The 27,262-nt window shown below is 37.8% G+C and overlaps 1 protein-coding gene across 1 annotated transcript in view; it reads right to left on the bottom strand.

Annotated features, from left to right (window-relative positions):
* Positions 1-27,188, bottom strand: part of PARPBP (PARP1 binding protein) — a 55,885-nt gene extending 28,697 nt beyond the window's left edge. Inside the window, exons 1-6 of the mRNA XM_050894592.1 lie at positions 27,157-27,188; positions 25,611-25,763; positions 16,567-16,797; positions 14,703-14,813; positions 12,964-13,134; positions 9,282-9,436 (exon numbers count right to left, since the gene is read on the bottom strand). Of these exons, the coding sequence (XP_050750549.1) occupies positions 9,282-9,436; positions 12,964-13,134; positions 14,703-14,813; positions 16,567-16,797; positions 25,611-25,760 (818 nt within the window). The 5' untranslated portion in view covers positions 25,761-25,763; positions 27,157-27,188. The remainder of the gene's footprint in view (positions 1-9,281; positions 9,437-12,963; positions 13,135-14,702; positions 14,814-16,566; positions 16,798-25,610; positions 25,764-27,156) is intronic.
* Positions 27,189-27,262: the final 74 nt, after the last annotated feature.

Below are 27,262 nucleotides of genomic sequence, written 5' to 3'. Positions count from 1 at the left end.
AAAGCATGTGATTGCACAATTAAAGACTATGTTAATGCATGCATCTCAGGCAACTGAACTAAGACTTTCACTGGCAGTTTTTAAGTGTTTAGTTTTACAGACAATGTTCAGTTAACTTTTATTTTAAATTAACAAGTTCCCAAACATTTCAGATCAACTGACATAAGGAATGGCTTACCATCTTCAGCATGAACCAGCACTAAAAGAGGAGTAGACAGTTCAGGTGGGATTCATCTCACCTGTCTTGTAGCCAGAGAAAAAACAGATGTCTACATGAAAATGAATCACATGCTAAAAATGCCTTATTTGCATCAGTGCTTCTAAAGGGAGTTTAAAAAAAAAAAAAATAGTACAATGTAAAACTCTACTTGTTAACTAGGCATTGTATAAATCATATCTTCTGTCACTGGTTGCTTCTACTAAAAATATTCTCAGAACTTGTGCCTGCTTGAACCCTTTTGCCTTACATCATCTGTGTCCCAGTCCTATCTATCTCTATCAAACCATCTTTTCTTATGTTGAGGTAACTAATTTATAAGAAACTAATTGCATACCTTGTCTATTTTGTTCCTACTGAGATTATCACATAAGCAAGCTCCTCTGCTTACCTAAAATCTAAATGACATTGGCAAGAGCTCTTCTTATAGAACTGGGGCCTTAGTGTGCAAAGTTAATATGATGCAGAAGCACTTTTATTTATTTTCTGGAAATACATCTTTTGTGGAAAACACTGAAGTAGCATACAGAAGAAAAAAAAAAAAAGAAGAGTTGAGGATATGGATGGTATTCAAAACATGATAAAAAGCAGAACAGACTCCTGAAACCTACTCCAAGAACAGAAAAGAATATATCAAAATTCTATTATACTAAGGTCAACATTTTTATTCATTCGTTTCAACTTCTCCAACAGAGGTAAAAAATAGATGACAAATATATAGCTATCTAACTTAAGTAGTAGGAACACAAGTCTTAAAACAGATTACAAACACCTAGTGATCATGGGGTAGGAGGGGATCACAGCCTTTCTTTGTTATGGATTTAGAAAGCTGTTTTAGAACTTGATAAGAATTGAATAGTTATCCAATTTTTTAATTTAGAACTATATGAAGAGAGTAGCAATCTAATTCTATGCTCAAACGCAAAGAAACGGGATGTCAACTAGAGCTTCATCTACCTGGGTAGAAGAGTGAGACAAAATTTATCTAAGAAACAATACAAAATACAAATGCTCTTAACAGAGCCGTAACTGTGCCTTAGAGCAAACTCAATGTTTTTTCTAATTATGTTATATGCATACATTTTAAAATATTAGTAGTTCATGTTAATTTAGATTTCAAAATTTCAACAATAAAATTGTACCAGTGAACTTATCTAGATTTAAATATAGCTGTAAAAGAAAAAAGTAACTATATCAAAACACTCATAGTATTCAAAAATTCCACCTCAAACAATAGACACATGCATTATTACTCTAATTTTTTAAACCATACAGAACTAAATATTAGGTGGGGACCCTACCTTAGGCCCTTCGGAGTTTTGCAGTTTAATTAGATCCACAATAAAAGCACAGCAAAAAAGAATCCTGTTGCTAAGTATTTTTCCATGTTGCTGCTGCTGCTTTTGCTGTATTGCCAAGAATTTCTACATTTTAGCTTGGTGTAAGAAACCAGAGTGACTCTTCCTCAGGAAGTGCCACCATTTAAAAGATCTGGTACCTTCCCAAGCACTTAGTGCAAAAAACAAAGTTGGTGTTCTGTCAGTGTCTGCTCTCACCAAGATTGATTTTCGATGTTCTCCATACCAAGCAATGCTCCTCGAGTCCAGTGACAAAGCTACTATAAAACTAAACAAGTATTCTTCTAAGAATAAGATTCTTGATGAGCAGCCATGTGTGTTCCATGCTACAGTTCCATTGTTCCACCATAATATATCCAACTTAATAGTTCTCATAATAATCACTTTCCTGCAATTTACCAACAGTTATCAGGATTGAAATTATGGGCAGGTAGCTGCCAGACTGTTTCTCGAGTCTGGATTAAAGGGAGGCCATGGAAACAGATGAATTAGTAGTTTGAGATCTGTATGATGGCATAAGGGTAAGATTTTTCAATCCAGCACTGATATAAAAGTGCCATAGAACCACAGCCTCCATGTCTTCTTTTTAATTAAGGGACAATACTTGAATTTCAATATCTAGGACATAATGGTCAGTGTATTCTCCAGCACCAGCCTAAATTAGGAAGTTAAGGAAAGGGACAGCAAATTACAAAAATCACAGTTTAATTAAATGCAGTATTGTACAATTGGAGCACTTAAGATACCACACTTTAACTGTGATGTCTTAAGTCAGGTTTACCCTCAAAAGATCAGCTTTTTTAACCAAAGTTTTCTATTTTCTTGCAAATCCAATTTAAACCACAATTAAGTTTATTTTTAAAATTATTTACTTCTAAATATATTTTAAAACGTTCTTGACGTTAAGCTTAAATGAAGACAATCAGATTAAAGTATATCAGTATTTCCTTTATGAAGTTAAATGTGTGGGTAAAGCAGATAATTTACTTCAAAATTATGTTAAAGCACGTTACTCTTTGAAGTGGCAAGCATCTTCAGGGAAAACTTTTTAAGAGCCTGGTTTAAACCTGATTTTTTTTCTTATAAAATAATTATTTTTTACGTAAGCCTTTCTGATATTTTTCTATTTCTTCAAAATGCAAGAACATTTTTAATTAAGTCACAAGCACAATGTTTGTTAATATGGTAGAATGGTAATATATTCTTAATTTGGGTCATTCTATATAATCAGTAACTTTCAACTGTAAATATTTAAACAACAAAATATTCAAACACCAAAATATTCTTCATTTCAATGATGCTATGAGTTGAGAAACTAAGGTTATAGTGTCTAAGTTCTCAGTATTTCACTGAGAAACACCACATTGCAAATACTCTAAAACAGTGTAAAGAGATTTATCCAGTAAAACACAATAAAACAAGTTAGAAGGAATATAAGCTCCTCGTGGTTACAGAACTACGACTTCATTGGAATAACCAAGACATGGTGGGACAGCCTGACAGCTGGAGTGCTGCAAATGATGAATACAAGTTCTTCAGGAAAGACAAGGTGGGGGAGTGCCCTCTATATGCAGGAGCAGCTCAGAGGTATGGACGAGCTCTTCTATTGGACAGACAAGAGGCTTGTGAATCAGGGTCAGAGTTTGCTATAGACAACCCAACACACGTGAGGAAATGGGCGAAGTATTCTTAAAGCAACCCTCAGCAGGCTCTGTATTCACAGACCCTGGTTCTTACAGGGCACTTTACCACCACTACTCCAACATCTGCTGGAAGAGCATCACAATGGGACGCAAGCAGTCAAGATTTGTAGAGGGTGTCAGGGATACTGGATGGGCAACACACAGGGTTACACACAGCTGGGTCTGCTATTCACTAACAAGGAAGAATTGGTCAGGGATGTGGAGAAAAAAAAGAAAATCAATGGCAGCCTTGGCTGTAGCAATCGAAGTAGTGGAGTTCAAGATCCTAGGGGAGCGAGGAAAGCAGGTAGCAGAGTATAGACTGTGACTTTAGGAGAGCAGATTTCAGCTTATTCAGTGAACTAGTACATGGAATCCCATGTGAGAAAGTTCTAAAAGGCAAAAGGAGCTCAGGAAAGCTGACATGTTATTAATGACAGCGTATTACAAGCACATGAACAGTCCATCACAATACTCAGGAAAACATGTAGAAATATCAGTAAACCAGCTTGGCTAAACAGTGAACTGATGACAGAGTTTCAATGAAAAAGGCTTTACACAGGATGGTGAAGAAGGGACCATACAAAGAAATAATCTAGAAACATTGCCCAGGCATTTATGGATGTTGTCAGGAAAGCCAAAGCTCAGCTGGAGTTGAGATTTGCAAGGAAAGTTAAAGTAGCTTCACCTGCTGCTTTTGTATTAGAAGGCTGAACAAAGAAAATGAGGGACCTTTGCTGAAAGGCAGGAGATTTTGCAACAGTGAACACAGACAAAACTGAGGTAACTCAATGCTGCCTTTGCCTCAGCCTTCACCAACATGGTCTCCCAGGCCTCTGATTAGAGAAAGTTTTCAGAGGAGAACTGCCAGCAGTGGATAAGAATCAAGTCAGGGTTTACTTGACAGAACTGAGCCCATATAAGTCCATAGAACCAAATTGGCTGCATCCAAGAGCACTAATAGAACTGGCTGATGTCCTCATAAGGCCACTCTATACCATCTTTGAAAAGTCATGGTGATCAGGGGAGGTCCCTGACAAATGGAGAAAAGCAAGCGTTTGCAAAAAAGACCAGAAGCACAGTTTGGGGAACCACAGGTTCAGCCGCCTCGCTTTGTTCCCTGAGAAAATAATATAAAACTCCTCTGAGAAAACATTTCTGGGCACGTGAAGGATTAGGTGGTGGCTGGTAACTGTAAGCATGGATTTATCAAGTGTAAATTGTGCCTGACCAATCTGTTTGCCTCCTGTAATGCAGACCAGGAGAGAATGGTGGATGCCATCTACCTTGATCATAGCAAGGCTTTCAACACTGTCAGAAAATACTCTCAACACACAAATTTGGATGTTACAGTCTGGATGCATGGACAACTAGATGAGTTAAAAACTGGTTGGATGATCAGGCTAAGAAGGTAGTAAACATGTACTGTATCTGGAGGCCTGTAACAAATGGCATACCACAGGGGCCTATCCTGGAACCTGTTTCTTTCTTTTAAGTATCTTTGGCAGTGACTCAGTGATAAAAATACATGCTCCTCAAGTTTGCAGATGACACCAAATTGGATGAAAAAGTCAATATGCTTGAGGGCAGAGCTGCCATGCAGAGATACCTAAACTGATGGGAGGAATAGGCTGACAGGAACTATATGAAATTCAACAGGACATGCAAAGTCTTGGAAAGGGATAACTCCTTGAAATGATACAGGCTGGGGAGCAGCTCTGTGTAAAAGAATCTGGGAATCTTGGTGCATGTTCAGCAAGCCAACCGTGAGCCAGGAGTGTGCCTTGGCAGCAAAGAAGGCCAACAGTATCCTTGGCTGCATCAACAGTAGCGTAGCCAGTAGTCTGAGGAATGTGATTATCCCTCTCTAATCAGCACTCGTTGGACGAAGTTTAGAATACTGCATCCAGGTTTGGGCCCCCCAGTCCAGGAAAGACACCGATAAACTGGAGCAAGTTCAGCAGAGGGCTGCCAAGATGGTCAGGGAGACATGCCCTGTGAGAAGCAGCTAAGGGAACAGCTTGTTCAGTCTGGAGGAGAGAAGGCCTCAGGGGGGTCTACTAACAGCTTTCCAATACCTACAAGAAGGTAACCAAGAAGATGGAGCCAGGCTTCTTATGTTGGCAGTTAGTGGAAGGAAAAGGGACAACAGGCATAAATTGAAACAAGAGAAGTCCCAACTTGATCTAAGGAAAAAAACTTTTCACCATGAGGACACTCAAGCAATGGAACAGGTTGCCAAGAGGGAGATTGAAAACCTCCAAGGATGGAGACTGCACAAAGCTTAACTGGATAAAGCCCTGATTAACCTAGGCTGACCCCATAATTGACCCACCCCATAACTGACCCTGCTTTGAGTGGAATGTTGGACCAAAAACTTCCTGATGTTCCTTCCAACTTGACTTATTCTATGATCCTAAGTTTAAGCAGTCCTATAGACAATGTTTCACACATGCTTGCACAACTTTCCAGCAACTTTAGAACACAAGAGTCCAGGGCTGCATGAATGCTATGCAATTAACTCAAACATTCAGCACAAGACCAGATAAAGTCTCATGTGCTTTCTCTCCCAAAATACTACTGTATCTCCAGATGCAATCACAGCTTCAAAGGCAACACATAAGAAATAGCATTTTTCCTGTCAAGGGAAAGCTCAATGCACTAATCCACGTGCATGATCAAGTCAAGCTGTATAACTTCTACAATTGACTGTAGAAGACTGCTCACAGACATGAAATGAAGACCCACTCCAAAGCATCACACTCGCTCAAATGTGTTGAATGAAACAACACAGCTAACTTTAAACAGCTACTAATGTGAGCTGTGCAATAGTGTCACCTAGTGGTCAGCGCTTACAGCAAAGTCAGGGCCCAATTCAAGAAGAACATTTACTGCCCATCTACCAACTTTGCTACTCTACAAAATCAGTGGGGACTTTTGAAGTATATGTATGTATATATATACACACACCTATCTATATGAACCATCAAGCGCAGTAACCAATAAGACAAATGCCTTTCCATCATTCAGTTTAAAATCACACACGTCTTTTATGAACTTGAAAAAAGTCATTCTAAAAATAGAATAACTAAGTTCTTTCCAGATGCAAGAAGCATTATTGTCTGGCCTAAAAGAGAAGCATTTCCAGAATGATGGGTTAGTACTGCACTTTTTCATTTATACCACAGAAAAGAGTTTCCAGATCCTCAGGTGTATAATAATCACCCACTTCACTGACAAATACAACATTGATATGTTTCCTGTCGAGAAACAGGTACAAAAAGTAGAACATCCAAGTTCTCTATTTACTGCATAAACATTGTCCAAGTCTTATATGTACAGGATCTGTAAATAGTTTTAGGGTTACAAGTTTTACAGCATCCCCAAACTTTAAGGAATGTTCATACTACTGATTCTTAAAAGATTAGTGATTTCTTCTAACCTTAGACATCTGGAGAACGAGGAGAGGCAAACTTGAACTATTTCAAAATTCCAGAGATTTGTAAGAATGTTCTTTCTGCTCAGTGAATACACCTCGAAATTACCAAAGTTCATTATATCTTTCCATTTCTCCTGCTATCAGGTCTGCTTACCCTTTGTGCCATATTTTAATCAAATCATCACAGTTTCATTAAATTTCCACTCTGTTTGACAGCTTTGCCTTCCCTCATCTCATCTACTGTTCACTTTCTTAGCCGAATGACTTGGGGATGAGAAACACTTTTTTGTTATTTTCCATAGGTTGGCAGATACTTGGTTGCACCATGTCTCCTACCGTGTTCAAAATATTCCTAAGCACATCCCATCACTGTCCAACATCTTCAATTCTGCTTCTAGGTTTCCAAAGCAAAGGAACTTGACTCAGGCAGATGAAGAAAGCCTCTTTTCAACGCATGTTGCACAACCACCTGGCATTTGTTTGACTACTTTGTGTTTTATGCAAGTTCAAGTTTTGTAAGATCTCCACTGTAACAAGATGAAACTGAAATAACAGACTTCTAATCATTAAGTGAACAACCAAAAATACTGCATTTTTCTTGTGGCATAGCAAATACTGAGACCTGATTTTTGCAGCTTGGCTAATCTCTACATCAGAGAAACAGCAATACTGCAGGTAGGTTGTCCAGTTTGCTCTTAGATTTCTCAGCAAGCTTCTAAAGACTAACCAACTGAAACTTTTGCTGCATTGTCGCTTTTTTTCTTCTGCTCTTTAGATTGCAGTAGTAAAAGAACTAGAGAAATTTCTCATGTAAAACTGCATCTTCTGGAATTCATAACAACTGTCACATCACAGGCAGCAAATACAGACAGTCCTCGCTCATATGGCTTACCAAACAGTTAAGAAAAATATCTTTCTGTTCACCAATGTTGTGATCCTTACAGTTTCTAAGCTGTGTACTAGTCTCATAATATTTGAGAACTTCAGCATACTAATGAAGATTCTTTCAAAGACAGCCAACTGATTGGTATACTTCTATAAGCACTGAGCTACTATACAGATACATATATAAAAACAATAGTAGTATTTTACATCGTAAGGTCATAAAGTCTATATAGAGTACAAAAGATACTAGAAACACCACAGTACAGCTAGCTTCCATTCTTGGTCAGCGATACAACTGACGACACCTACATGTATACATGCAACCTAATGAACATGCCAGAATCTGACGTTAACGAGATTAATAACCCAGAATAAATGGGACAGCAGGTACAGCAGAGAAAGCAACAGAATAAATAGCTGAATACTGAAAAGAATTTCCAAGCTCTAGAGAATTCTCCCAATTAGAAACTGACAATTCCCAGCAACTATCCCACTCTGATTTTTCTCACATGCCTCAAACAGAAGGGTAATTAACAAGATGTAGCATTTTATGTCACTCTTTGCTGAACTGTATATACCTGAAAAAGCGGTCTTTCCACCCTAAAAAGTAAGTTCATACACATAAATGTTTTTTCATTTCTCATTTTTATCAATGTACAGTGCCAGATACGATTTAAATAAATTAAAAAGCATACATTAGATGTTGAGTCAAAAGTTTTCTTTAATCACCAGCACAGACAGCATGTCTCTGGCATCCAGGATGTTGAAATGAAAGAATAAAGAAACAATTAAAAAGTAAAACAAAAGCTGCAAAACAACTTCAGAAATACTTCCCACTTCCAGCTTCAATGCAATCTGAACAGTAATTTAAATATGCTTATGGTTTGCTTATAACATTTTGTTTTCAACTGTGTGGATTAGATTCAATTCAAACTAGAAAAAGATCCTTCAGTATCAAGGATAGAACTATTACAGCTGTTTGCTAAAGTTTTGTGTAGAAAAATTACTGATTATAAATGAAAAAAATTACTAACTTCTATAATGCTTAAGAAAATTGCTCTTCTCTCTGTACTAATGCCAGCACTTACCAATTCAAATTCCTGCATTACACTTACATTTCTCTCTAATCTCACATTTATAAGCCTGCCCAAAAGACTAACTTCAGGTCTTGAAAAACATTCAAAATCAGTGACTTCAGCAGAGCCGTCCTAAGAAATAATTCTTACGCTTCGCTTATGTAGTTAAAAAGAAGAGAAAAGAAAGGCTAAATAACCAATGTCATCATTTGTCAGCAGCAATAAAGACACCTTTATATAAGGGTATATACAATGAAATGACAAAAAGGAAGTAATTAATGAGCATGAAGTAAAGCACATATCAGTTTATGTACTTACCAGACCCACAAGATTGAAATCTTTGGAAGTTCATTTACAACTAGGGAACTAACCAAATAGCCATACATTGATTTGATAAAAATTTAATACAAAGAATAGCCACAAAAAAAAAAAAAAATCTATAAGCTTACCCCAATTGTTTTTCAAATATTTATGTTTTCTAATAAGGTTTAAGTTGTAAACATTTACTCTGAATTATTAAATAAGTAAATGATTAAATTTTCTTTCATTCCCCCTCCCCAAGACACATGCACAAGAAAAAAAAAGGTGCTCAACAAGACAAAAATAACACAGAAATTCTATTACCTTGGATTTAAGATTTCACCAACAATTTCTTGCAGCTTGTCAATAAAATTAACAAAGTTTGAAAGCCCCTTTACATGGACTCTTAAAGGATCAAATAATGAAGATGCACAGCCTCTTCCTCCAAGTTCTACAGTTCGGATAAAAGATGTTGCCATCTATTAGGAGAAATATTCAGAAATATGAAACTATAGACACACACGAAATGTATGCATGTTGAAGTGAGCCTCTCCTACAGATTTGCAAACAGTGTATAAAAGCTGGTTGATAGCAGAAATAATTTAACTGAAATCAATAGAATACCTCTTAATGGCAAGCTTTGTACATCTCACCATAAATATTTGCAAGATCAATACTTAAATAGTGCAGCAGTATAAAAAAAACCCACAAGCCAAAGCAAAAATGACCCAGCTAATTTGATATTTACATTGGCCTTTTGACGGCTTAGAAAAAACTTTATTAACACAGGGTATAGAATTTTTTTGTTGTTCCTGCTGTTTAAATGCTTGTGCTGACCTTACAAAAACTACTTTTATATTCTGGGGGCTGTCTATGACCCAAGAACACTTAACATAAGCATGTAAAAGTGGACTTTAGTATATTCATTTTCAGAGGTGCAAATAAAAATAGTGTATACTCAAAGTTTCTGAAAAATTATGACAGTTAAGGCTTCTATTGTCACAGGTACCCAATTCTGAAAGTTTCCCTATATTTTTTATATGCTATAAAGACACTGAAAAAAAGAGATGTCCCAAAAGCAGTACACCTTAGAGGACAACCCCTCAAATTTTAAGGCAACAGTCAGAATAAAAAGCTTAGTTGTTCTCCAGAAAGGTGAAAGTAAAGATAACAATCCAATACGCTTGACACAGATGCAGTAATATTAATTCTACATATAAATTTTAATTTCAGACTATACAGCCAAATCATAAAGCTCTTAGGACTGGAAAGAGTACAACTGTAATTACTCTAGCAAAGAAAGTAAACCTGCCAGTATTCCTGCCTTTGTGCTAAAGATTTCCTGTGGATCAACTACAGCTCATAGGAGCTTGCCTTCCCAATGGAAAATATTCTGGCTTTGCAAGATCTCTACAAGACGCAGATGCCAGAAAAGAAGACTTCTTTACACGGTAGAGAAGTTTCCCCTCTGGCAACTGTGAGGAAGAGGTAATAAATCCAGTCCAAACACATACTGTTTTTTATACAATGTTAACAGAGCATTAGGAGCTAAAATAATTAATTGTGGAACTGAGATTTCACAAATTTTCCATATTTATTCAACCATAAAAATCTGAGAATGCAGCTGCTTCAGTGACTGTTACATACCCATACTGTTTTTCCTTGGTCTGCTGTTGTCTGCACTGAGGCCACCATGCATGCAAAATTTGATTATTTTGAATATGAGGGACTACAGTGGTTCTTTGGAGAAAGAATTCTTACTCATCTTATTCCAACTATTTTTGAGATGGTCTGTGCTGACTTTAACAACTAAGTATAAATGCACCTCACATACCAAACTAGATTCTTCAGCAACAAGCCTCTGTGAGCACTGCACATTGATGCTGTAGCTTTTTATATTCCCATACAAGGGCATTGAGGAAAGAGTATACCACTATCTCAAGCTTTTTTTCCCAGCTCTGTGCCTTTGAGAATAAAATTAGCAGGAACGTCCCATATCAATCACATCCTAAAGAGTATTTCAAGACTGATCAAGCTGCAAATGACTGGAAAGAATTACCCTCCCCAAACTCTGAGTCAAAGCTGAAATAACTGCAATACTGCCTTTTCAAATTTTGGCCTCTGTTCTAGGGTACATGTCAAAGGCAGGGTTTTGTCACCAGGTTGCTCTAAGAAAAGCAATTTGTACACAGAAATACTTTAGGTTCCAGATGTCTCAAGTTTAACAAATGCACAGAAAAATGCTGGTTTACTATTTAACGAAAATACTTACTTACAGCACTTTAAAACTGAAACGCATTGTAATGCATTGTTAGTGGCTTGGTTTTGTTAATGTTAATACTGCCTTGTGATATTTATTTAACCCAATCTCATTGCTGTATTGGGTTTGCAGGGCAAGGTTTTGGTAGTAGGGGGCTACAGGGGTGACTTCTGTGAGAAGCTGCTAGAAGCTTCCCCTATGTCCGATAAAGTCAATGCCAGCCAGCTCCAAGAGGGACCCATCGCTGGCCAAGGCCGAGCCCATCAGCAACGGTGGTAGCGCCTCTGGGATAGCATATTTAAGAAGGAGGGAAAAACCTGCGCAACTGCAGCCGGAGAACAGAGGAGTGAGAACATGTGAGGGAAACAATGCTGCAGACACCAAGGTCAGTGAAGGAGGAGGGGGAGGAGGTGCTCCAGGCACCGGAGCAGAGATTCCCCTGCAGCCCATGGTGAAGACCATGGTGAGGCAGGCTGTCCCTCTGCAGCCCATGGAGGTTAATGGTGGGGCAGATATCCACCTGCAGCCTGTGGAGGACCCCATGCCAGAGCAGGTGGATGCCCAAAGGAGGCTGTGACCCTGTAGGAAGCCCACACTGGAGCAGGTTTGCTGGCAGGACTTGTGACCCCGTGGAGGACCCATGCTGGAGCAGTCTGTTCCTGAAGGACTGCACCCTGTGGAAGGGACCCACGCTGGAGCAGTTCGTGAAGAACTGTAGCCCATGGGAAGGACTCACTTCGGAGAATTTTGTGGAGAACTGTCTCCCATGGGAGGGACCCCGTGCTGGAACAGGGGAAGAGTGTGAGGAGTCCTCCCCCGAGGAGGAAGGAGCGGCAGAAACACCATGCGATGAACTGACTGCAACCCCCATTCCCCATCCTGCTGTGCCGCTGTGGGGGAGGAGGTAGAGAAAAATCGGGACTAAAGTTAAGCCCAGGAAGAAGGGAGGGGTGGAAGGAAGGTGTTTTAAGATTTGTTTTTATTTTCTCATTACCCTACTCTAACTTGATTGGCAAGAAATTAAATTAAATTTTCCTCAAGTCAAGTCTGCTTCGCCCATGACAGTAATTGGTGAATGATCTCTCCCTGTCCTTATCTCGACCCATGAGCTTTTTGTTATATTTTTTCTCCCCTGTCCAGCTGAGGAGGGGGAGTGATAGAGCAGCTTTGGTGGGCACCCGGCATCTAGTCAGGGTTAACCCACCACAATTGCTTTTAGAGGTGTTTGGTAAGCAGCAACATCTAGTCTAATGCCATCTTTTCTTCCTTTGTCTTTTTTCTTAGGTATGCATATTCATGACCTCACTTCACACTATTTAACAAGATTTCAAAATTTTAAAAGCAATAATAAAAAGCATATCTTATATTCATGTTTAAGATAGTAAACTTTTTCAGGATTTCAGTCAGTGTTTGGGATGAACAGTCTCCATGCCTGTTTTTACGATATCACATTTTAAATCTCTAGATGTACACATGTACACAATTATTTTTCAATGCAGCTTTAGATCGTATGACCAAGCAAGCACCCATTTCTTCACATACAATCTCTGTTGTGTCTTTTTAACCTAGTGTCCTGGTTTCAGCTGGGATAGAGTTAATTTAACCATGTTAAAATAACCAGTTATTGGTGGTATTTGACTTGGCTTGCAAATGTCGGTTTTGCACATGAGATTAAAGCAACATTTTATGCTTATAGATCTATTTCATTGTCTCTGATCTACAGCAAGTTTCACTTGACACACATACCAGGAAAATGGACATTTTTCTCTTCTGTGAAGCATGTTTTAGGTTAGTGAAGGCTTCTCTACCAAGTCCTCTATCAGGAATATTTAGAATATGAGCCAATGCCAGATCATCCTTAGAATTCACCAACAGGCTTAAATATGAATAAACACACTTCTTTGCCAGGATTGTCACCTGTATAAGAAAGCAACACACAAATTGGTCATCCCACTGCTAAATATATTCTTTTTTTTTTAAAGCTAATTAGATATGTACTGATATGATTTTTGGAAGAGGAAGAATTTCACCTTGCATAATTTCAAAATGCTAATTTATCTATGGGGATTCTGGAAGTATTGACAAAAGTAAGCATGATTAATATGTTAAAATTATGTATACTATATATAAATAGTATACATATAGATACATGTATATATACTATATATAAAACTATATATAATATTCACAAAACATTTGAGGGTTGGATCTCTAGCTGTTAAAATTGGCTATCAATTTCTACTTAGAAACCTCTTCACAGATATTCCTTTTCTATCCCAAGGCAAAATACTAGCACTATTAAACCACGTAAGAATGTGTCATTAACTTCAAATTGGCTAAGATTTTAAACAACTCACCAGCTCTGCACCAGATTCAGTAATTTTTCCCTTGGTTCCCAGGGGATTTCAATCACAGAAACTCCACTGATTGAGTTTGAACATAAACTGTGACCCAGTTCCACCCACATAACCAAAACATAACATTGTAATTGCTTATTGCAGCACTGTTCTGGACCCTGTAAGAACAGTCCCAGAACTGAAGAATTCACAGTTTTGTCACAAGCAAAGACAAGACCGAAAAAAGGCCATTAACAAAAGGAAAAGTAATGAGAAAACATATATTTGCTATGGAATTTCTTCTTATTCAATGGGATGTATACAACAAAAATGTAGGCAGTAAAAAAACCAAACATGTATGTGTGACAGTCTGAAAAGAGATTTAAGAGAAGGAAAAAAGAGCATGGAATATTTTTACTACACAAGTCAGAACAGCAAGAAAGCCATTATGTTAGTGGTAGAAGTGCTATCTAGCAGAAAACCTCAGTTCAGAAAATATTTTCTTGTTCAGAAATATTGAGTTGTACCCAAATATTGAATTGAAATTGCCACTTATCATGAGAAAAGCAAGTTTGGAAATGACTAAAGCTCCAGCATTTCAAGCATTGTTATATAGTATTCTGAGATTCTTGTTTTGCGGGTTGAAAGGGTAAAAGGAAAGAATTCCCAGAAAGTCCTCAAGTCCTCTACTGGGACAGACAAACCTTGTTTGCTTTGCTACAGCTACCACTACAGTGGCTATTCAGATTTCTTCCATATGTAAGGGAGTACGAGCTAATAAAATGAAATGAAAGAAGTTTACTTCACCCACCACTTCACTTTGCAGCATTGGGCAAATCATTTAACTCTTAGTCAAGACAATGTTTGAGTGATGGTGTACTTGTAGAAAACTTTATTCCCTGGTGTTTCACAGCAGATTAAGTCTACATCAAGTGCCTGCCATAAAAGGACTGTCTTCCAGAATATAAATTTCTGCACTTAGCCCCATACACACACCCACAATATACTCAAGCAATACAGAGTTTGAATACACATGTTCTGGTTTTTTAAATCAGCAACATTTTAATGCCAATAATTGGAAAAGGAAACTATGTTATATTTCATCTTTGCAATATATACAGAACATTACAAGAGACAAATAATTTTTACCTTCATATTCTCCTGGTTTGGTCTGTTGACTGGTGTAGAAGGAGTAGAAAGAACAGAACCATTATTTTCTTGTGCATTCATTATGCCAGAAATAAATTCCAACAGTTGAACCTTTAATAAAAAGATTAGAATAAACTTAAATATGAAGATGACTAGAAAGCAGAAGTAGTATTAAAACCTGGTGAAACTATGCCTCCGCCAGTTTGCTAGTGTTTTGAGGTTAATGCAGTCCTTACAACCTACTTATAGTTTTAGTCTTTAAAAGTACAACTGTTTTAGTACAGAAATGAGGTATAAGATTCAAATTAACTTGGAAGAGATATCTCAAACAGTTATGTAATACCCTTGCACTAAAAGCAGCTGCTTATATTTTGGAGAACATTTAATATGTTATACCATGTTTAGGAAGAGCTCATTAACTCACCCAAGTTCTCTATCTTCCCCATGAAAACAGGAAGTAAAAAAATTTTTTTTTAAAAAAATCGCAGTTTCCATGCCCTTCCTGAACTTCAGTTCTCCTTATAATCTCTTTTGTGCCTAATAATCACATGAGTGTTTGAGTGTAGGTTCTCTGAACGTTCAAGGAAGTAGGCAAGCTGGTTACAAGCATACTTACCATAGAATCATACAATACTTTAGGTTAAAAGGGACCTACAGAGATTATCTAGTAAACACCCATGCTTGAAGTAGGACCAGTTTGACCAGGTTGCTCAGTGACATGCTGAGCCAAGTTTTTAATATCTCCAAAGATGAGATTCCACATCCTCTCCGGGCAACCTGTTCCAATATTTGACCACCTTTTCATGGAGAAAGTTTTTCATTCTTACTAGGGCCGGAAGGTAAGCAGTTTTAATCATGCTGTAACTAGTAATCCATGGTATGTTCATAATATACCTCAGTTCAATTAACATTCAGTTACTGATATAGCTTCCCTCATTTTAAAATGACCATCTAATTAAACATACAGCAAATTCAGAAGATGAAATAAACAGTAATTTGTTTAAGTCTGCAATGCTGAGAGTGGGCAGTAAAAGCAGACAATTAACTCCTCTCTAATTTTCATTATAAGCTACAAGTATGTGCATCTAAATCCAACATTCGTTAATTTTTTCAGTATCAATATCCTTTGTCTTGACCTTTCCATGCTCTAGAGCACAGAATCAAATAAAGTCATGTGGAATGCTTGTGTTTCAAACTTATCTTAATTGCTACTTACATATATTTTTATCCAATAACAGAGATTAATCAAATTCATTTTTCATAGACTTTCATAGTCTAAGAATGGAATACATACTTCTCCAGCCTAGAGCATGGCCTCACATGCAGTGTCATAAGAACATCTGAGCTGCAATAAACTGCAACAGAGCTGCTGACTGAGTGGCTGAAGTGGAATCTCTTCTGGTTTCTGGAAAAATCTAACATGGAACTACATGTAGCATAGGGAAGTTTTTGCTTTTAAAAGCTTGGTATTTTTCAGATGATAACCATTAAAAATACTTTGTATATCAACATACAACCAAAACTCCATGACAAGTGTTTATCACTAAGCTTTGTTCCAGTCTTATCAAATCTCTACAGTTCATTTTTCAGTTCCATTTCTGGCAAAGACTGATATACTTATAGAAGAGCTGTGGGACCCACCCATACAGCTGGACAACTGAAATTCTTAAATTCTCTTTAAAGAGATCTTTCTGATCTCTTTAAAAGATTTAGTAATTTAAACTCATTTGCTTCCCCAATAGAAGAGCAAAGTAACTTGTGAACAATTCAGAGCTCCTGTGTATATTTAGAAGTGTCGTAAATCCATAACTGGAATCAAAAATATGTCAAAACAATATCAGAGATCAAAAAACAAAATACTTACAGGGGCTATGCTTTCATCTTCAGATACAAGTCCAAGACCATAGCACTTCTGACATATGTCTATTAGATCTAACATATTGCTTCTTGCTAAGAAGGCATGATAGGCTTTTTTTAGGTCAGCATAATTTTCAGGTTCTTTCATGTTTTCGTATGATAATCCCAGTTTGTCATGTAACAAATATTTCCAAGTTTCCAACACATCACTAAGTGATACTGTGAAATCTCCATGGTGCTAATAGAAAAAAGCAAAAATATTGTGTTTTGTATTCAGCATAGCTTTAAAAATAACTTTAAAACAAGTGGCATATATATTTTTAAAAAACCTATTATAATCTAAATATTTAAGTTTAGAATAAACAAAGTCTTACTTATAGTTGAAGTTCTTCCAGTGCTTTGCCTTTATAGTTGAGTTTTGTTATATGCAGTATTTGTTCCTGATCTTTAAAATACCAGGTATGTATATTGAACTTTACTCATAAGAAAAGACATATTGACTTTCGCAGGACTACTGTTTACATGAAGTTATTTGCAGAAATAGTTTTCAGCATGGCAGGCATTTACATCCCAAAGGCAGCAAATATAGCTCTATTACCTTGCTTCAAGCAGTAATCTGGGAAAATATATGCCATGTCCAAAAAAAAAAAAAAAAAAAAGAGCTTTTTCCTGTGTTAGCACAGTTATACTTTAGCATAATATTGATAGTGTTGCTACATAGATCCAACAAATACATTAAAGCAATGCACACCTATCCATTACTAGTATCATAACTAATATTAACTATACAGTATAGGCTACAATCTCATACCCAGCTTCTGGCCCACTCTCCTTGTCAAAATTACTAGATTACATTCCATGTGCCCCTCTGCCTTCTCCCCAACCTCCGAAAAGGAAAAAAGAATTACAGCTTTAAAGAAAATTCAAATTTATCCCAAAGTAACTTAAGAGGCTTGTATCACAGTTAGAAGTCCCTTTTTTCTTTCTAACTCAAGAGAAGAACTCTGCTGACCTTTGGTGGACAGAAGCAGAAAATCTATCAACAGGAATGACTAAAATCATGTTTAATTTACATATAAGTTTATCATATTTTTTCCAAAGGATTTACATCAAAGTGGGGACATCTGCTATTACTATATTTATATGTAGCAGTGTATTAAGTAATCATGCCTAAGCACTGCTTAGAAGAGTGAACACTTAATTGTAAAGCAATAAGCTTTCAGTTTTGTTGTGCAGTTCTAAACTAAAAGGATAAAAGAGAATAAACTTTTCTTAAAAAGTTATCTCTACCTGGGAGAACAGAAGAGACTAAGAATGAGAGAGACTGTATGTAGTCCATAATGCTACATGTAATCTCACTTATGAAGCAGGACTAACTAAAAGAAGTAACTAAAGAACCAAAGTTGTTAGCAAACCTGGCATGGTTGGAGGTTACAAGTATGGCAGCAGGGCACAAATGGCAAACAAAAAGATGAAAGTGTCACAGCAGATAGGAACAGATAGTGAAGCTGGAATTCACAGAAATGTAAAAACAAGCAGAGTAAGTGACAAAGCCCTGTTATTTGAATCACAGAGTGATGTGTTACTGAAGGAAGTAGGGTGCAAGCCAGCTACCACCCAGTTGTATCAGTAAAAAGCTAGAGGAGAGAACAGTTATTGCTGCACTCTAAGAAATAAATAATTAGGTACAATACATAATCCTATTTATTTAATCCCTGACATTGTCTTTTTTACTTTCAGTGAAGTACTGTTTTTTAAACCAAGTGCTTCACAGTTGGAGTGGGGATGGGGGGGACGGTGGGAGGGTGGCGCCCAGAATCAGCTCACTGAGTATCAGACATTTTAATTAAGTTTACCAGTTCAGCATGGGGGTACAAGGAACTGCAAGAAATCTGAGCCTGTCTCTTGTGGCTGTCAATAAGAGAGATGAGTATATTGTCAATGGTTAAAGACTGCAACACTGAGGAAGCCAGAAATTCAGTTCCAATCCCTGTAAGCCAAATAATGCATGCAAAGAAAGAATTACATTAAGATGCTACTTATATAAGTGAAAATACATAGTAGCAAACTACTAGTTAGATTGAGCTAAAGGTAACAGAGACAAAACACTGGGTTTCGGATGCAGGATTACATACATATTTCTGGCCTCTGTAATTCAGAATTTGGTCCTCTATTCACTAATTACTTGTTAACCTGTTTTTCATCTCTTGACCACTGACCCTGGACTTTCACTCCTGTACTGTTCTCTGCCTTTCCAAAATTCTAGCTAGGAGTTGCTAATCTCCCTACACACCCATACCTCATTATATTCTGAGTCTGTTTTCACCTTGCTCCCAAATCTTGGTGTCTTATCCAACATCCATCACAATCTCTGTTTTCTCATAGCCATGTTTATTGCAGACCTTTCCATACTACCATACTCCACATCTCCCAATGCCACTTCCCCACCACCACTTCCTCTTTCCCCTGAAATCTGTGACTTCCTTACTACTTGCTCTTATCCCCTCCTCTTTCACAACTAGACTCCTCATTTTCATCCACACCCTGCCCTTTGATCAACATACCAGTTCCCCCTTCATGCTGTTAAACTTTTTCAGCTGAGGTCCTTCTATTTGAGTTAGACCTCAGAATACATGCAACATGTAATTTTGCAACTGTAGCAAATTTTCCAGTTTTCACCAAAGAAACAGAGTTCATACTACTGGTATCTAAAGCATTCCCCAGTATATGGCAGAAAAAAAAAAGGCAATATTATACGGTCATGTAATTCATTATGTTAGATGATATAAATGCCCTGCAACTGAGTGACAAGCCTTGCTTTGCTATGTCAATAACAGCAGATAACTCCTGTCTAGTGCAAAGGTTTTATTTTATTTCATGACATTTTCACATTAAGCAACTTTAATCTGGATAAAATAATTACCTACAAACACCATCAGCAACTGAATACAAAACTAAATACAAAAAACCATCAGGAGCGATTCTAATTTAAGTTGTTCTAGCCCAAAAGATCCCTCCTTAGGGTTCTAACATATTTAGCACAACTTTCCCAATAGACCTGGTTAAATATATATTCCAAAGTCCTGAAAGTCAACTATTTTGATATTACCTAGACAAAGAACTAGGAGACAAAATGAAAGTACTCGTGCATATTACTTTCAGAGCACTTTTTTGCCTTCTAATTTGTGCACGGGTTACGATAATTCAGCACTATGAACTTGCATGCTATTCCACACATTACCAGAACATTAAAATGGCATATGTTTTCTGAAAAGCACTTGTTTTCCATTTCAGTCCCTCAAAAAATTAAACATGTAATCATATTATAACCCAATTTAAACAGATCAAACCAGCTGTAGGGTGGGGGGGGGTGGGGGGGGAAGAGTTGTTTTCTCACTTTGTTTTGAAACAAAATCCTCCAAGAGTACCAAGTTAAAGTACAACTTCAGTATGGTATCTAATAAATCAGAACCTTTCCTCACCAGACCAAGGACCTGCAGAGATTAGCAAAATTTATATTAGTGCTGCAAAAATATTTTAAATCCAAATAAAATTGCACTCCAGATATTAACCTTCATGATCAAGTGCTCACCGTGACAGTGTATTCTATTACTTATACAGTCAATTTGTCAAGAGTGTCTGGTTTTAAAATTAATTAAAAAAATAATGTGGTGTTCTGCAGCAAGCATATGCCACCTGGCTAATAGCTTCAAAGCTATTTTAGCCAAGTTCAAAAAGTTCCATACTTTCATTCCATGATAGACATTGCAAGTGTTGTGTTTCATAGGCATAGAAACAATGAAGTATTATAAAGCATCTTTACTTCTTGGTAGTGCAGTATGTTAAGTTTCCTTGGACTCTTATTTTAGAATGCCTGAAATCCAGTAGCAACATTTCATGCCTAAAGACACCATTTTTTAGTATTTTGTAGGTATTGCAAGCTTTCTAGGGCTAACTACATAGCAAAGCAGCTTCTATTTTGACAGAAAATTGTTTTAAAAAACAGAAAGCGATGTGTATTTCAGCAATATCATGTTCTCTCCTGCCTTCCCCAAACAAATGGTCACTAACCATTTTTGGCATATGTGTCTTCAAGACTGCTGTGCTTAACCACAACCCAGGTGTTGTCTCTAGTTCTATTATTTTCAGGTATACTCCTAGACTGCAGTATTGTTGTCTGGCATTGCCCTCGAGTTGTGCAATTCTGCAGTCTTGTTACCTCTGGTCCTACTGAGCATTTGTCACTTGTCTATGCTCTCATACAAAAGAGAATTTCCCAAACTGTGGTACATAAAGCACACTAAAGTAGTATAAAGCAGCATTTTTTAAATAAGTTTCCCATTCCAGTGAATGTTGATAGTGCCGTGCACAGATTTAGAAACTGTTTCATGTGAGCACAAGTGTATAGACATAAGCATCTGATAGTTGTTATATTGCAATCTGCCAGAAGCAAAGCCAGTGAAGTCACAGGCCAATATCCCAAGCTTAGAGAAATGCCAGTATACCTTGCCTGGGTAATTGTTTGGGACTAAACACTTTTTTTTTTGGGGGGGGGGGGGGGGGGGGGGGGAGTGGGGGTGGGACGCGGGATGGGGGACAGGGGACACGGGACACAACACCATCGGACAGACAACAGTGGGGGGTGTCAAGGGGAAAAGTACCAGGGTCAAAGAGAGTAGAGGAATGCTCTGTTTGAGGAGGACTGGAGAGCTACAGTATGTATGGGTCAGTAGAACAGTTAGTAGTTGCAAAAATGGGATCCTGAAACAGACAAAGTAAAAATTGTACTCATCCAAGCAACAAACTACTACTTTCTAAAGTCAACACTATCAACTATAGTGGTAATAAAAACAAGATAGAAAATTTAGCACATTTTTGGTTAAAAAAAATCCACACACCACATTCTTGCTTCCCCTTCCACCCCTCAAAACAGAAACCTGTAATACTATAGAGAAGGGCAGTGGGAGGGAGAAGAGAAAGTCCAACTGATAAGCTAGGGAGGATGCCTCAAGATTTAAGTCGCAAGAGTTTTAATACAGTTAAAACAACTCCAGATGTTAAGCAACACAAAAATACAAGAAACAATAACTTAACTACTTATGATTTAGTTACACAGAGTAAGGGAAAGACAGCAGAACAGTCTCAGTATATCATTTGCTTTTAAAAAAATCCAGTGAAATATTCATTACTTCGACATTTTCCACAAAACTTCAACATTTTTTCTAAAAAAGAGCCTGTCCCTTGTAGAGAAGACTACCTAGCACTGGTGAGACCACATCTGAGTACTGTGTCCAGTTCTGGGCTCCTCAGTATGAGGGAGACACACTGACATACGGAAGAGAGTCCAACAAAGTCCAGGGAAGCATCCACAAAGATGATTAAGGGACAGAGGCATCTCACATATGAGGAAAGGCTGAGAAAGCTGGGGCTGTTTAGGCTGGAGAAGAGAATGCTCAGAGAGGATCTCATCAACTTATACAAATATCTGAAGGGAAGGTGCAAAGAGGATGGAGCCAGGCTCTTTTTTAATGTGCCCAGTGGCAGGACCAGAGGCAACAGGCAAAAAGTGAATGAAACACAGGAGGTTCCCTCTGAACATCAGGAAACACTTTTTTACTGTGAGGGTGATTGAGCACTAGCACAGGCTGCTCAAGGAGGTTATGGAGTCTCCATTCTTGGAGACATTGAAAGCCATCTGGACATGGTCCTGGGCAACTGGCACTACGTAGCCCTGCTTGAGAAGGGGGGTTGGACAAGATGACCTCCAGAGGTCCCCTCCAACCTCAACCGTTCTGTGATTCTGTGAAAAATTAATGATACTGAAGAACAGCCAAGACAATGTCTTTTCGTAGCATCATTACAATAGGTTACAAGCAACATATCATATAAAATTACTACAAAGTTGGTAGGAGTCTCTCATTACCAAAAGGGAGACAGATACAACAGTTTAAGGGAGTAACACCATAAAACCACTTTGCATTTTTCTTTATTTGCCAACATGGAAACAAGATTATTTGGGAAAATGTTTCAAGAAATACAGGATACTGAACAGAACATAATATTCTTCAGCGTACAAAATGCACTCATGGAAGCACAGGGTAGAACTAAACCACACACCAAAACTGATTTCATCCAGAATAAGAAAGAGACAAGCACAAATTTCTAAAGGGAAAATACATTTCTGAAATCAACAATGAAGCACTTTTTCCTCCAGTCTCACAGTCCTAGTGCTAGAAGAGAGATTTACAAAACATTTAAGACAAGTCTGAGAATTTAAATTCACAGACTCAGGAAAAACAATTGTTTTATGTGATGTCTCAGTTTCCCCCACGACTAGCTAAAACAGTCATGGTCTGAAAATGACAAGTGATTATTTGTCATAATGACCTATCTTCTGCCCCTCCTGATCCACAGGTGCAAACATAGTCAACTTAAAGCAATTACCCTCAACTGAACTTCAACTTGAGAATTGTTATTTCTATTTCAAACCTTAAGAAAGGTGTTTCTTGAAAGTTTTCCTAGATTTTAGATCTATACTAATTAGTCTAGGTAAAAGGTATTAACTTTCACCACAGACCATATGCCACTTGCCTTTATGCCACATGGCTGCAACTGTGCTACAACACAAAATATTTTCAGAGGAATTTAAAGCGTAGATTTTTTTCTTCCTTTCATCCCTGCTATTTGATCACTGTTTATCACACTGTTTGCTACCCTTGTTCTTGGTGAAATTTAAGACTAATAAATTATGAGACTTTTAAAATTTCCTGGAGTTCTCCAAAAAGCTTTGTTATTTTTCATTTCTGCCGCAGATACAGATAACAGTTAAAACACCAAATTCATTAAAATTGTCCAGGCTCCTAAAGAAAGAGAATAGCTTTTTGTTGTTTGTGGTAGGTTTTTTTTTTCCATTCCAGGCAGTCATTAGCCTGTTAGTACAGTTATTTTTCTTGCAGTAATTGACTTTATCATAACAGACTTCTATTCTACAGGTGTTAACAATACAAAATTATTGTACTTAAAATCAGAGACCTAACAAGGGACATGCCTACAACTGTAATACTCTGCATCTTAGTTTGAAGTTTCAGTGCTGAACAAAATAAAACAGCCATGTTTTACTCTAACACTATAAACATCAATATGGACATCCAGATGAAGAAATTGAACTTCAGAGGCAGCACATGCAAATGCTAAAATAGTTTTAATCCACATATGCAAGACAAGGTTTATACATACTGCTAATTTGTCTTATTAGACCCACTAGTATAATCAGAAAAAAAAAATAGGTTTTGAGCACTTCGTCTTTCTTCAGATTTGAAGTAAAAGCAGTGTATTTCAAAATTAAATGAGTTGAAAATAATTACTTTAATTTTTGTTAGATCATCTCTGAAAGAAAAGATACTTTTAGAGGGGAGGAATCTTTGCTGGAGGAGAAAAAAGGAGAAAGTAGAATAAACTAGTTACCCCTAGGGGAAGGAAAGAGCTTATTGTAAGCTGTTGGGAAAAAAGTTGCAATGAACCACAAAAATATCATCTTTATCGATAATGTCTGTAATTTTTGGTATCCAACAGAATAACACATTTTAGTTCCCAGAGTTGGCTTTGGAAAAATGTTTGTAGTTCTCCCTTGAGAATCACAACAAACATGACAAACAGTGATTGCCTCCACAGGTAGTTTGGCATTACTGTCCTTTATCAGTTCTCCAAGAGTTAATTTTGATGCACAATAATTTTCTGGTTTTACCTACACAGGTATTGTGAGGACACTGGGATCCTGGCTGGAATATATTACATTCTATGAAGTACAAATGTAGAATTTTGCGATTCTAATAATTCTGCTGTAACATTTATTACAGTAGTGATGAATTGACCAGTTTTATATTTAATGTTTAGACAAGAGATACCCCCATTCTGTACATTTTAGACTACAAAGCTTTTTCTGGTGATGAATTCAGTTAGGTTAAAGAGTGGTTCTGGAACTATTTCTTCCAAGATATAAGCTTCTTCCAGTACAAGTGGTAATTTTTTAAATAATACGTTGCAACTAGGAGTGCACAAACTGAAGCTGGTTTTCTGTTTGTTTGGGGTTTTTTGTTGGTTTAGGGGTTTGGTTTTGGCATGGTTTTGTTGTTTGTGGTGTGGTTGTTTTTTTTTTTTTTTTAAACTAAAGATTTGTACTACGTGTTTAATTTACTATGCAACATTTAGGTAAGTCTTCCAACAACGGTAATTTGTTTTCATAAATAATTAAGCTTATTTACCTAAAAAGATATGTTTAGATTATCAAAGTGACTATTCCAATTGTTCTCATTAGATGAGACACATGCAAAGGCCTGCCTGTATGTTGCAACAGTTTTTGGTATGTTTCAGACGATTGCTAATGCCCAGCCTTCCAGTTGTGACAAGCCACAGTGCTTCTTACAGAGGCACTTAAGGGTTACATCTTCTATTCATCATTTGACAGACACTTCTTGTACACATTCAAAGAAGGCCATATATTTCCTACTGCTACTGGGTGAACACTCACGTAAGTCTTCATCTGATGACCCTCAGGAAAAACAGCAGCCAAGAATGGACTGCTGCAAGCACAACTCATGCAGCCTATACCAAATCAGTTTTATACTCATATTCTTCTCATGTCATTCCAAAGCATTTTCAGAGCACTCAGAAAAAAGATGCATCCCAAATACCATAGTTCTCCCACCCTGATCTACAGCACAGTAGAAACATTTGATGGAAATAAACGGAAGTTACATGATCAGGAAAAATACACTAGCATTTAATATTAAAGTTTAGAACTCAGATATACACTTAAAACACTTCCATCCTCCCATCTGTCTTGCAGTTCTTTTTCTAAGCCCTGATTCAACAGTGTGCTTAATCAATTTAATTTTAGTGCCTTGCTGCGTCTGACACTCATTTAAAATAATTTAAAATAACAATGAAGTGACCAAAATGGCTATTTCAAGTAGGTGCCTAAGCAAGAAATCCAGTAAGTGAACCAAGTTTGAGATGTACTAAGTACCAAGAACGTACTGGAAGAATGCTAACCTGTTTATTGACTTCAGCCATTGACAGTTGTAACACCATCAGCATGCAGTCTGCTCCACATAGAGTAGTCCTTTCAGAGTTTGAAAATAAAGGCCACTGTCTTCTGAAACACTTGATCAAGTTTAAAATTTTTTGCTGGAAAGCAATCATTATCTAGAGTAGAAGATAGAAATAATTGAGAGAAATAAAAATGAATATAACTATGCAAGAGGCCTACGTGCATCTTCACCTTCCAATAAGCTGTGCAAATCCTGTTGTATCTTCTTGCAGATCAAGTTCCTAGAATAAAGTCTTCCCACTAAACCAAAAGCCTAGTGAGACTCGCCTCACTATGGCAGAGCAACTATGAAGATAAGGGGTTAAAAGTGCTTATGCATGACATGTCTTCATGAAGACCCCTTACTTTCCTTGTACATTATGCCAACATAAAAGAATAAATGTTATCACAAACATGACAGTCTTTTGTCTCTGAAAGCAGCCAGTCTGAATGCCCCAGAGTGTCTTCTGTACTATCCGCATTCACTATACATTCAGACCAGTGTCTATCAGAATGTTTTAAACTTGGAAACAGGAGATTCAATATTTCTAAGACTCACTAACAAAGACATCTCCAAATGCTTTTGTCATCTATATAGTCTTTTTTCCTTTTTTTGTTCCATAAGTCATTATCTCCCCTGCTTGCTTTGGCAATGAGCTTCAGTATCAGTTTTGAATTTGACTGCTTCATGCCTTGGTCTTTTTCACCTTCTTGCATTTGTCAAGACACAGGTACACGAGACTTTTTAAAAATTTGCCTTCTTTAAACTTGTTCTTTCCTGAAACACAGTTCCCTAACACTGAAGTGACAGTACAGGAGCAATACCCATACCATTTACTTTCAGAACACAAAACCAACCTTTGCCCTTATTTCACCTAGCTAAGACACAGTCCACAGCAGTTTTTTTGGTGATTGATACGATCAGGAAAAATGATGAAGCATGGGAGAGGGGCAGGGAAAACAGGAGACATCAGGTAACAAGCAAGACTGTAACAGCAACTGCAATTACTTACTCTCCAAAGTGTTTGAAGGAGACAACCTACTTTATTATTTTACGTTGACATGAACGAAACATGGGGGCCATAGAGGATGAAACAGGTGGGCAGGTGCAAGTCAGTGTGGGGCAGGCAAAAATCTCTCCGGCGGCGTTTCTCTCTCCCCCCCCTCCACTCTGAGAGGTTTCCAAGGGACAAGACCTGTCACTCGGAGCGAGCGCCCAGCGAAACAGCCCGAACAAGCCAAAAAGCCCGCGAAACAAGCCCCAAATCCTAAACCCTAAGAGCCGATATTACCATTACCGTCACCCCCGTCCCGCTCCCCCAGCTGAAAACTCCCGGCTGTGGCCGCCTCAGGGTCCCCCGTCCCCACCCCGGTCCAGCCTTGCGCAGCTCCCCCGTCCCAGGGACAACGCGGGGCCGCGGCACCCCCGCCCCTCCCGGAGGAGGACCACAGCCTTTACACCCCACCGGCAGACCGGCTGAATTACTCCTGCTTTCCTAGCGGAGCTACCTGCGTGACCGGGAGGGTAGAGCCGCTCACACAGCGAGACGATTAGAACGCGTAACTGCCCTCGCCGCCGGTTTAAATTTAAATCCTCCGCAGCTGCCCAATTAGA

The sequence above is a fragment of the Gymnogyps californianus genome, chromosome 1, assembly GCF_018139145.2.
Source record: "Gymnogyps californianus isolate 813 chromosome 1, ASM1813914v2, whole genome shotgun sequence".
Classification (NCBI taxonomy): Eukaryota; Metazoa; Chordata; class Aves; order Accipitriformes; family Cathartidae; genus Gymnogyps; species Gymnogyps californianus.
This window is presented reverse-complemented; position numbering and strand designations above follow the sequence as displayed.